The sequence below is a fragment of the Lucilia cuprina genome, chromosome 6 (genome assembly GCF_022045245.1).
Source record: "Lucilia cuprina isolate Lc7/37 chromosome 6, ASM2204524v1, whole genome shotgun sequence".
Classification (NCBI taxonomy): domain Eukaryota; kingdom Metazoa; phylum Arthropoda; class Insecta; order Diptera; family Calliphoridae; genus Lucilia; species Lucilia cuprina.
In genome coordinates, this window is record NC_060954.1 from 14,954,624 (window position 1) to 14,967,277 (window position 12,654).

Consider the following 12,654-nt stretch of genomic DNA (forward strand, 5'->3'; position numbering starts at 1 on the left):
TGAACTAGAACTGAACTTGAACTGAACTAGAACTGAACTAGAACTGAACTAGAACTGAACTAGAACTGAACTAGAACTGAACTAGAACTGAACTAGAACTGAACTAGAATTAAACTGAATTAGAAGCGAACTGTTTAATAAACAGCATTTTTAACTTTAATAGGCCAGTCACTTTTCCTGTTAAAGGAGAAAGACGTAGACTGTAACGTAACTTACTGACGTTTAAGCATTTGAGAGCTATTGTTTTAAGTAGTTTTTTAAAATTTAAGAAAATTCAAGCAAATTTCCTTATAAATTTCAAGTTACTGCTTTCCTCAACCAAAAGTCACATGAATTATTTAATTCTATAAATAAATGAATAAATTTCTTTATAACCATTTCCCTAAATTTCGCAATCAATGTCAATTTCAAAATTCATAACTTCCTCTTGAGCCAAAAGTATGGTGAACCAAAGGAAACACAAAACCTCAATCTGATTAAGCTGTAGTATGCCAGAGTTAAAGCAATTTCAAACTTGAAATCACAAAATCTGCCCCGTATAATTCATTACTATTCTATTATTGTACAATTTATTCAATATAATTTAAGACTAGAACATTTACAAAAAAAAAAAAAAAAACGAAATGGAAAAAATATGTAGAAAAGAAAAAAAGTTAAAATGAGTAGTCATTTTATATAGAATTTTTTTCTAGTTGGTTGTTGGCGTTAAAACATGGCTGGCGGTGATGTTGATATTTCTTTTGTTATTATGGTTCGTTAAGTTTAAGGATAACTGGCAGACAACAGCAACAACACCAACGCATAATCACATACTCCAAAGCACACACATACACACACTTAAAAAAATATTCTATTTTTCCTGCACTCTATATAACAATTTTTATATAACTCTTATAGAATAGAATATGTATGTATGAAAATAATAAAAACTTACCGTTAACAAATCCTTGCGTGAAATATTTTTCAAATGCAACACATTGCGCACTGTACCATCTGGTAGCACTTGAAATGAATCATCGACCAAAGCATGTTCACGCCACCATGAAACACGAGGTGGTGGTATACCACCACTCGATAAACATGTTAAATTAATGCTGTCACCTTCCAAATAGGGACCGGCAGTTTGGTCTCTTACAGCAGCACCCTGGTGATCCAGTATTGTCAGTTGTGTGGGCGGCACTAAAAATCGACACAGACAGAATAGGAAAACATAAAATAACAATGAAATTTATTTATTATTTTTGAAAAAAAAAAGAATTAAATAAGAAATCCTTTGAAACAACAACAAATTCTCTAACAAACAAAACAAATACAACATATATATAAATATAAACCAAGTTAAGATAAATTATTAAATATATAAAGGTTAGTTAGCAGTTGTGTATGTTTATTTGAATTGAAAAAAAAACTAATAAAAACAAAAAATTGAGCTAAATAAGGGCATTGAATATGTATGCCAATGTAAACAAAATATTGCCTGTCTAGCAAGGACACACAAGTGAAAACACCCATTAAAATTAAGACATAGATTTATATATTCTGACCAAAATAAATTAACAAGCATAAAAGAGAAGTTAGAAAATAAACCCAAAAATTATTATGGTCTTAAGTTAGCGGTCGGCATAGAGAGATGTTGATATAGCTTTGAACAACGGATATATTCTTCACTTTGAGCTTAAGCTTAACTATTTAAAGCATTCTCTGTTTAGCTCTGCTTATTTGAGTTGTTAAAATGAGCCGCGTTCTATGTCAAGAGCATGCATCGACTCATACAAATAAGCTCATTTAACGATATCTGTTCTAAGGCTGTTATCCTCGGAGTATAAAAAAAGATTGCCCGTGTAGAGGGGACACACAAGTTAAATCAATAAGCTTAAAAGAAAACTCAATCATTATATTGGTTTTAAATCGGAGGTAGGCATAGAGAGCACTAGGAATTGATTAACAGATTACTGCAATATGTTAAGCCGGAGCTAAATTATTTGATGCTCTTGACGTTCTGGTTATTTAAGTTGATATCTTAATTAACTTAAACGCTCAGGGAACTTTTCTTTTTATAAGTTGTATCACAAAATGTGCTCCTTGTTTAGAGTAGACATCGACGCACTCAATAAGGCTCTCTGTATGATAACTATTCTAAAGCGAGAATCGACAGAAAATACACCTTTGTCTGCCTTTTTAGCATTGTTTTAAACATATTTGAACAAACGTTCGATCTAAATCTAGAACAGACATCGGCAGAGAGTAAAAATAAAATATCTATTTGATTGGCTTGTTCTCTGCGTATAGCTAAGCTCTGTTATAAAGCAGGAGTTAGATAAATAGTTCTCTGACTGTAAGCATACATACGTATAAAACCAAGAGTACTAGAAAGCTCGCTTGCATATGCCTGTTCTAAAGTTATGAGTAGTTTTATTATTGTCATTAGAGCAGGAATTAGCAGAGTATTACCTTATTAGATCTCTGAATGTTTGTGTATTCCAGTTCTAATGTTAAAAGTTATCCGATAATTAGTTCTCTGACATATAAAATCAAGAGTACTAGAAAGCTCGCTTGCGTATCCCTGTTCTAAATATATGAGTAGTCTTATTGTTGTATTTATGTTGCTTTTTGCAAACAATTGAGATTAAAAATTTGGAAAGTGTTAATTAAGCATAAAAATATCAATACAATCTTGTCGTTAGATTGACTTTTTTCGCTCTACAACTAGAGCAGTCATCGACAGAGAATAAAAATGAGCTTCCCGATATATTTGCTTGTTTTTCATGTCTATGTTAATTTTCACATTTGTCATTATCAGTTCTAAAGCAGAAATTAGCAGGGTATAAGTAATTAGATATCTCACTATTTGTATATATACATTTAAAGCCAAGAGCGTTAAAAAGCTCTTTGCTTATGCCAGTTCTAATGTAAAGAGTTGTCTGATTGTTGTATTTAAGTTTTCTCTTTTCAAAAAATTTAGATGAGAATTTCGAAAATGTTAAGCAGACTAAATTAAAGTAAAAATGTCGTTGTATATGCGGAATGATCGTTAGAGTAAACCAGGCATCGGCAGAGAGTATGAAAAGTGCTCTGAAACTGATTTTTTTGAAGCTTATATATGTGTAGAAATAACAAGGGAGCTATTTATATATCTTTGATGTAAAGACATTATAAACACAAAATGATCTTAGAAAATGTTGTTAAAAACTTTTTCTCATATAAAGCTCTCTCTTAAAAACAATTGCTCAAAAGCCCTTAGTAACAATCAATGCCGAACACTACTTTCCTCTGTGTGGCTAACATTTAAGGCTTCTGTTGATTTAATTTATTCTAAAAGAAAACTATGGATATCTTTAAAAGGCGTTAGCCAAAAAATAAACAGTTTAATGCTCTCTACACTAAGCAACTGAGTTATGAAACAAAAAAATAAAATTAACCAAAAAAATATTATTTTACATAAATCATTTTTTTTTTTGCCACACTTTATAATTGTTTAAGGTCATTACAAGCCAACCTTGTTAAAATCAAAAGGCGCGACAAATCTGTTTTTTTTTTCTTTTCTACTCAAAACAATCTAAGGTCTGAAGAAATTTTTTCAAGTGTAATAATCAGCCAGACACAAACGAAATGATTTTTTTTTAACAAACAACAAAAAAACTAAAAAAAAGATTTCACAAAGTAAAAATAAAAAGAAATGAAACAAATTATAATAAAGTCGTAGTCGTCATAGTCTTCTTACTTACCCAATACAGTTACATTAATTCTCCAATTACGTGTCGGTGATTTATGAAAATCAACCCGACATTTATATAAACCCGCATCACTTATTTGTATATTTTTAATCCTTAAAGCTGGCGGATTTGAGTCATAATAAAAATGTGCCTTATTTTTAAAAACATTCTCATCCGCCCAGGGTATACCTTGATGTAATGAACGACCTCGGGCATCAAAACTGAAAAAAGAAACAACAACATCAATAAGAAAAAAGACAATTTTTAAATACAGATTTATTTAACTTTTCACAAAGCCAAAGAATATGAAGGAAAATGAGGAGAAGTAGCAAGAGTAGGTAGAGTTAAAAACGTTTTAATGTTGATGGACATTTGTATGTAGAACAGTCATATTTAATTATTTATATTTAGAGAGCATTACTGCATTTTAATATTTTCCGGTTAAACTTTATTACAAACCGAAATGAAATATATAAGTATATGGTACATTAATAAATTATTTCATATATGTAAATGTATAAGATTTTCATTGTGTATGTGTGCATTTTTAATTATATTTGTAGCTACAGTAATTGTTATATAAATAGGCATAGCAGTGATACTAAAGCTAATTAAATAATCCATTACGTGTCCCCAAGTAGGTTTCTTACGTGCCCTAGTGTACAGAGTTTACTTTTACATAATCTACTAGGAAAAACTTTGCTGAAAATTTCATCTCGATATTGGAATAACTTAAGCATGATCTTCATCTTAAATGACGCGAGAAAGAATGATATTAAACTAGGACTTATTTTGCTAAACTTTTAAAAAAATTCAGAAAACAATTTAATAGAAAAATCGTACGATATCGGATGAAATACATCATTTACAACATCGACACTTCAAAAGGGTTAATGAAAGAATACAATCAACTCGGCAAATATAGATTTTTTTTCGATTTTCTAAAAGACGCCATAAAACAATCTAATCTAAATCATTACTTATTATAGGTTTATTACACACATTTTTCTTGCAAAACTCCTGCAATTAACAATCAACAGCTTTATTAAGCTTTTATGAATATGGGGGTCACTTTGCAAATCATTAAGTCACATCACGCTACAAAGTTAATACTTTTCGATTGACATGATCAGAATCGCCATTTTATCATTAAGAAGATATTATATAGACATTACTATGTACACTAATCACATATAATGAGTTGGCAACATGACGCTAACGATTTAGTTATTGATCTAACCTTCAAATGGTTAGACCCTGACAACTTAGATCTTTAAGTGATGTCACAAATCGTATTTTATTACGTTTTTTAGTTGTCGTAAAGGATTATTGATCTAAACTTCAAATGGTTGAACCAGACAACTCTTAAGTCGGTAATAAATCACAGATTTCTGGTTCATGCCTTACATGGGTTTTTATTACGGCTATATATCGGAATTGATATCACAGACTTAATATCAAATTCATGTATCTTGAACGTAATTCTCTTAAGTCATTCATAAAACATAAATCTCTAGTTCATCTAAGACATCGGCTCTTAATCGGCTCCTTGGACCCTGCTAACTTTTGAAACATTCTTAAAACTCAGATCTCTAAGTCATATCAGAGACTTTGATATATTTATTATATAAAAGTATAACGAACCGGGTTTAACTTCAAACTGACATCGGAAAGAATGAAATATTTTGAACCATTTACAAAAACTAGATCCCTGAGTCATGCCTGATATAAACATACAGGGCCTTATCATAAAAATTTATCAAAGGTTTATTAGACAAATTTTCATACAAAATTTGTTTTATAAACCTTTGATAAATTGTTATGTATAAGGCGATATAATAATTGAGTAAAACACAGAACACTTGGTCATATCATATAACATTTATAAACCAATCAAAACCTAAAATTTAAAACAATAACGATTCTTATTTAGTTTATTAAAAATAGATTCCTAATGCTAATTACTAAGCTGATCTAATTGATAATTAAGTTTTCAGAAGATCTAACATAACTATGACAGGAACCACAAATTTTTTTATTAAAAAGTTACATTGGAGATCTCTAATATACAGATGTGTATGTATCGTTCAATTGGAAGTTCTAATATTGAAAAGAGATGACATGACCTGATCTTAATTATGCTAGATAGGAGATGTTATGCTGACCCAACATATTAAGGTAAATTTATACGACTTCATCATTTAGGTTTTTTATTTACAAGGTTCCCAATTAGAGTCCTCACAAGATTGGGACTTTTAAATAGTTTAGACTCTAAACTTTAGAGATCTCAGGTTCTAGTAAAAAGAGAAGACTTATCGTGCATGGCCCCATATATGTGGCCAAAATGTTCATTTGAAAGTTTTAATGTTGAGAAAGTATGGTAACTGTGGTTCTTATTTAACAAATGTATAGATATTGTGCTAATTTGGAACGACTTGAGCTCAAAGTTATCTAGATACTTCAAAAAGATCTCTTAGAAATTTCGGTAACAGAGAGAGAGAGAGAAAGAGAGGGAGAGAGAACAAAAATCACAGGCAGAAAAAGTCAAATCGAATTGACTGCAATATCGAGACATTGAAGTGGTTGAAGTTTTAATGTTGAGGAGGCATCTGTAGTTCTTAATTAATAAATGTATAGATATTGTGCTAATTTGGAACGACTTGATCTCAAAGTTATCTAGAAATTTTAAAAAGATGTCTTATTAAAATCTCTATAAATTTCGTGAACAGAGAGAGAACAAAAATCTCAGGCAGAAAAAGTCGGATCGAATTGACTGCAATGTCGAGACATTGAAGTGGTTACATAGTCTTAAAGCTGAAGCAGTTACAGCTTTCTATTGATGCTATTTCTATAGCCTGAACTAAAAATTAATTTCTTATCCATGTACATATAGTATATTTACTCATATATAAATATTAATAAATGAAAACACTTATGACTTAACTATTCAATCCAACCGACAATACACAAACCAGCAAAGTTATTAAATGGACTTGGTAATCACATGTGGTTTGTAATTATTACAATTAATAACTGAATATACAGATGGTATTGTAGTTGTAGCTGCTGTTGTAGCTAACGTTATTATATGCCAAAAAGCCTTAGTATATAGCATATATATATATATATACTACATACAAACACAAATAGGGCACCCATACTTAAGTTTGTTCTCTTTACGTATATATTATTTGTAAACACTTTAGGGATCCTATGGAAATAATAATTATTATTAGGTTGATTAAAAGTTCAATGTATGTATGCATGTGTAACTGTGTTGGGCAAACTAATATATACTACTATAAATTGTTATTGTTGTTATTGTAAAAGCTTAAACTATACAATAATAAAATTGTTGGTTTCTACATTAATGTGCAGGTCTTAAAATTGGGCTACTTCAACTGGATGCATTCATGAATCCATTGGCCGGTCAGTTGAATATGTGGTGGTTGTCGTGGGACCCTGACCACATTTGTTGAGGACGGCACGGTCTATACGTGGCCAGTAGTCATAGGTTTTATAGGTTTTAGTCGACCTCCAAGTACGACATTCATACGATATCCTGCGATCACGGAATTTATGGCGTTTCTAAGAATGTCGTTCAAAGCTGCAGTATACGTTAGTATGAAGATCCTTCCTGACATTTCTGTGTGGGGAGCATCCAACTGTGTTATGTTAAAGTTGAGATAACTCCTTCAATGGCATCTCAGGAGGAACTGTTTAGTCAGTTTGACATTGTGTTCCTTGACTGAGAGGACATTCGTTTCCTCGTGCAAATGATGTTTCGAGGTAATTTGTAAGCAGCCTTTTATAGTCCTTAAGGCGACATTTTGGCAGGGTGACCACACTGGATCAGCATAATTAACCACTGACTGACCAATCGTTTTATATGTATCTAACAAGGTTTCTTATCCATACCCCAAGTGCTGCCGGCTAGCGCTTTGAGATCCTTGTTACTACTTCCCAATTTGTGCGTGATTGCAGTGGCGTGAGCTGGATGGTGCACTTTCAGAATATAGACTCCATCGACCACGATGCCTAGGGTTAGATTTACTTCCTTCGTCCAATTGGTAACGACTTCGCTGCTGATAACTGCAGGTTACTTACAGTGAAGAACTGATGTATTTCATAAAGAACTAATATAAATAAGTAAGTACTTACTAAGTAAAGTAAGTACTTACTAATATAAGTAAGTACTTCTGTTTCAATAGTTAGCTTTCTTTACACAGAGAGAAAGAAAGCTTCTTTACCCAAATGAAACTTCTACGTTAAACTAGTTACATTAATGCAATGCAGATGTTCGTCAATGATGCAAAATTTTAAGTTATATTTATGAAAATTACATTAATATAACAATTAAGACATTAAGAAGTACATGTAGTGAATATATTCAAATATTTTTTTTCATAATTTTCCACATTTCTTTACAAATTTTTTTTATTATAATAATTCCTATAGTTGTTGTGGTTTGATATAGTAAATATTTTTGTTTTCTAATTAGTTTTATTTATAAGAGTATTAGAAGAATTTTATTAATTTCCCTAGTTGTTCAGAGAGAGAAATATGTATCATGTTGTGTTGAAAAGTTTTTATTTATTACATTTTTTTCTTCTTACTTTATTTCATTTCCTCCTACCGCAATTTAATGCTATTATGTGTGGTCAATTGGTGGGCGTTTGTTGAAAAGGAAACGGAAATTGTTTGGGGGAAATTCTCAAAATTACAATGTATGAAAGGTTTATTAACCTTGTAAGATGATTTCATGGATAGATTAAATATGAGTAAAATAAAAGGCGAAAGGTTAAAAGTTATAGAAACTAAGGGCTTTGTTTCATATGAAAAACTTCATGACAAAACTTCCATTCAAACAACAGGATATAACAACACAACAATTATAAGTACTTAAAACAAATTTAAAATTTGATTTCCTTTAAGTTTTTGTTTGCCATTATGTTTGACATTTTAATGATGACGAAACAGCATACCAACACATAATATTAAAGTGATTAAAAGGCAAACGAACACAGATAAAGAAAAATTACATGATGTAAGTACATATTTTGTAGTAGCTAAAGAAAATTCCAACAATACAAAAGAAAAATTCATTCAACGTGTTCATAAAAATGACACGCGTTTAACAAACAACAAAAATCGATTAAAAATTCTATTGTTGTCGCATGTTTATGTTAAATAAACATTGTTAAACAGCAACAGAAATACTAGCAGCAGCAGCAGCAGCACCACCACTAGTATCAATAGCAGCTAGTACAGAGCAGCATCATTGGCAGCAGCCGAAGTAGAAGTGAAGAAATTTTATACTGTTTGATAATAAACAATGAAACTTGAAGGGGGAAAACAACTTTTTTTGTTTTCCCTTAGCAAAGCTTAAAGAAAAGGTACTAAAAATATAAAAATATTTTTGTATTTATGTATGTTTGTATTTATTATTTATATATTTAAAGAAAAGCTCTACTTTCATCACTTTAACACCAATAGCAACGCGTGGAAAAAAACATCAATGCTGTAAACCTCCTCAGAAAAAGGGGAGATATTTGATTTGAGTTGGGTGTTTATGAAATAAGTTTTCATTAATATGAGAGGGATTTTATATTTTATAGTCCAGACAAATTCTATAATGCAGACAAAAAACTGTTCTATAGTTCAGACTACAAACTGATCTATGGTCAAGGCTATAGACTGTTAAATATTCCAGACTATAGACTGCTCTATATTCCAGACTGTAGACTGCTCTATAGTTCGGACTATAGACTATTCTATTGTCCAGACTATAGACTGCTCTATAGTCTAGACTGTAGACTGCTCTATAGTTCGGACTATAGACTATTCTATTGTCCAGACTATAGACTGCTCTATAGTCCAGACTATAGGCTGCTTTTAATTCCAAACTATACACTGTTCTTTAGTCCTGACTATAGACTGTTCTTTAGTTCAGGCTATATAATGTTATATAGTGCGGACTATAGACTGCTCTATAGACCAAATTATAGACTAATCTACAGGTCAGACTGTAGACTGTTCTGTTGTCCACACTATAGACTGTTTTCCAGACTATATTCCAGACTTTAGGCTATTCTTAAGTCCAGACTATAGACTGTTCTTTAGAGCAGGCTATAGACTGTACTATAGTCTAGACTATAGACTGTTCTATAGTTCAGACTATAGATTGCTCTATAGTCCAGACTATAGATTGTTTTATAGTCCAGAATATAGATTGTTCTATAGTCCAGAATATAGATTGTCCTATAGTCCCGACTATAGATTATTCTATAGTCCTGACTATAAACTGTTGACTATTCTATAGTCTGGTCTATAGGCTGTTCTATAGTCCATACTATAGATTGTTCTATAGTCAAGACTATAGATTGTTCTATGGTCCAGATTATAGATTATTCGATAATCCAGACAATAGATTGTTGACTATTCTATAGTCTAGACTATAGACTGTTTTATAGTCTACACTATATAGACTGTTCTATAGTCAATACTTTAGATTGTTCTATAGTCCAGACTATAGATTGTTCTATTGTCCAGACTATAGACTGTTCTATAGTCCAGACTATAGACTGTTCTATAGTACAGACTGTAGACTGTTCTATAGTACAGACTATAGACTGTTTTATAGTACAGACTGTAGACTGTTCTATAGTCCAGATTATAGACTGTTCTATAGTCCAGACTATAGACTGTTCCATAGTCCAGACTATAGACTGTTCTATAGTCTAGACTATAGACTGTTCTATTGTCCATACTATAGACTGTTCTATTGTCCATACTATAGACTGTTCTATTGTCCATACTATAGATTGTTCTATAGTCTGTTCTACAGACTGTTCTAGACTATAGACTGTTCTATAGTCTAGTCTATAGACTAGACTATAGTCTAGACTAGAGTCCACATTACAGGCCATACTATAGGCCAAACTATAGGATGTTCTATAGTCCAGACATCTGACTGTTTTGTAGTCCAGATATTAGCTTGTTCTATAGTCCAGACTATAGAATGAAACTACCCTCTCTATCAATATAGTGTGAGTAAAATGTATCAATGTTAAATATTACATCAAATGTGAGAACAAATGAATACATATTTACTCTTATGAACACATATACATAAACATTAACATATACATATATAAGTATACATGTTTTTTATTGTTTGCTATAATATGATGCTATTGTTGTTATTATTGTTACTGTTGATGTCTTTTGAGAATATTCTTTTAACATTCTTGGTTAACGGAACAAAACAAAAAGTTTACCTAAGGGTATCATAAAGTGTGCATGGGTTTGTCAAAAAAAAAAAAAAACCCTGCAGTTCGTAGCATTTGCTCCCAATTAGTGATTTCAATAGATAACTAAAATAGTTGCTATGTGACAAGGGTAATTGACCTTTTCCAAACATGTTTGACATTTAAAGTACGCTATAAAAGAAAAACAGAGGCTGCAATATAATACGTCTAGTTTAAATAGTTTTAAAGCAGGTGGTGATCCGAGAGAGAGGATTTTAAGTGAGAGTACAATTGTGTAATGTATTTGTGTGAGCTATGATTTAAACAAATGTTGTTGTTTATATTTGAGAGTTGTAGTAACTAGAATCTAGTTGTGCTTGCGATTGTATACTTTTCCCTAAAGCACTGTTTTAATAGTTTTAAAGCAGGGGGTGACAAGAAAGAGAGAACTTTAAGTGAGAGTACAATTGTATAATGTATTTTTGTGAGCTATGATGTAAACAAAGGTGGTGTTTTTATTTGAGATTTGTAGTAACTAGAATCTAGTTGTGCTTGCGAGTGTATACTTTTCCCTAGAGCACTGTTTTAAAATCGAAAGTGTCTACTCTCTAGATTACATGGAGACAATAAAAAGTTGTTTACCTTGAAACTTTATTATATGGAGACACTAAAAAGACGACTGATTAGCAAAAGCAAAGTTTTGGAAGTCTGGCTATAAATACATTCTAATATGAACATTTTGACTTTTTGAAAACTTCAGGGATTTTACATTTCATTGTGTTTTGATGTGTGAGTAATATGTGTATGTATATGTTATTTTGCTGTTTTTTAAATGAAAAGTAAAATAATTTGTACTTAAAATGAAAATGATTACGAAGAAAAAAAAACAACCAAAACTTTTCTGCTGCCATATAAAAGTAAAAGAATTTAAATAAAAATGTGTGATGATGCTGTTTGCTTTATGAGGTGACAAAATACAAATTTTGTTTAAATGTTAAGTTGTAAAATTTACAACATGGTTTGATAACAAAATGTGTTGTGTTTAAGAGCAAAAAAAAGTAAAAATGTTCTTAAAATATTTCTTTGTTAGGATAAACTTTAAAAAGGGGAGAAATACTAAAGAAAGGGGAAATTTAAACAGAACTTAGAGAACAAATAAATTGATTTAAATGTTTTACTGATTAATTCAGAATAACGTTGGTATTAAACTTGTAATATAGTTTAATATGGAACTGATCAAATATTTATTTTATATTCCAAAAATCGTAATCCCTTTGATGTTGTGTATAAAACTTTAACATAAAATTTCCTTTTTTTTAATCTTTAAAAAACCACTTAAGCTGTAATTTGATCTCTTTTCTTTAAAGAACATTTAAGAAAAAACATCATAAAAAATACACATTTGTTAATACAAAGTTTTGACAACAAATAAAAAATACACTTAATTTTCAATATTCAAATTCCTACACTTTAAAGTTCAAAAACATTAGAAAATGTTTTTTTTTTTATTTTTCATCCACAAGACGATTATAAATTAATCTTAAGACAATTACAAGAGTTCCCAATAAAAAAATCTCCAAATTATATTAGAATTAAATTTTGAAAATATGCTTAAGTAAATAAAAAGAAAAAGTTCAATATGCTATAAATGTAACAATAAATATTTAATACAAGAACAACAAAAATATTCA

General features: G+C 30.5%; 1 protein-coding gene across 1 annotated transcript in view; it reads right to left on the bottom strand.

Annotated features, from left to right (window-relative positions):
- The window catches only part of LOC111683162, a 187,168-nt gene that overhangs the window by 48,586 nt on the left and 125,928 nt on the right, over window positions 1–12,654 (bottom strand). The window contains exons 4-5 of the mRNA XM_046953446.1: window positions 3,726–3,934; window positions 935–1,179 (exon numbers count right to left, since the gene is read on the bottom strand). Coding sequence (XP_046809402.1) covers window positions 935–1,179; window positions 3,726–3,934 — 454 coding nt within the window. The remainder of the gene's footprint in view (window positions 1–934; window positions 1,180–3,725; window positions 3,935–12,654) is intronic.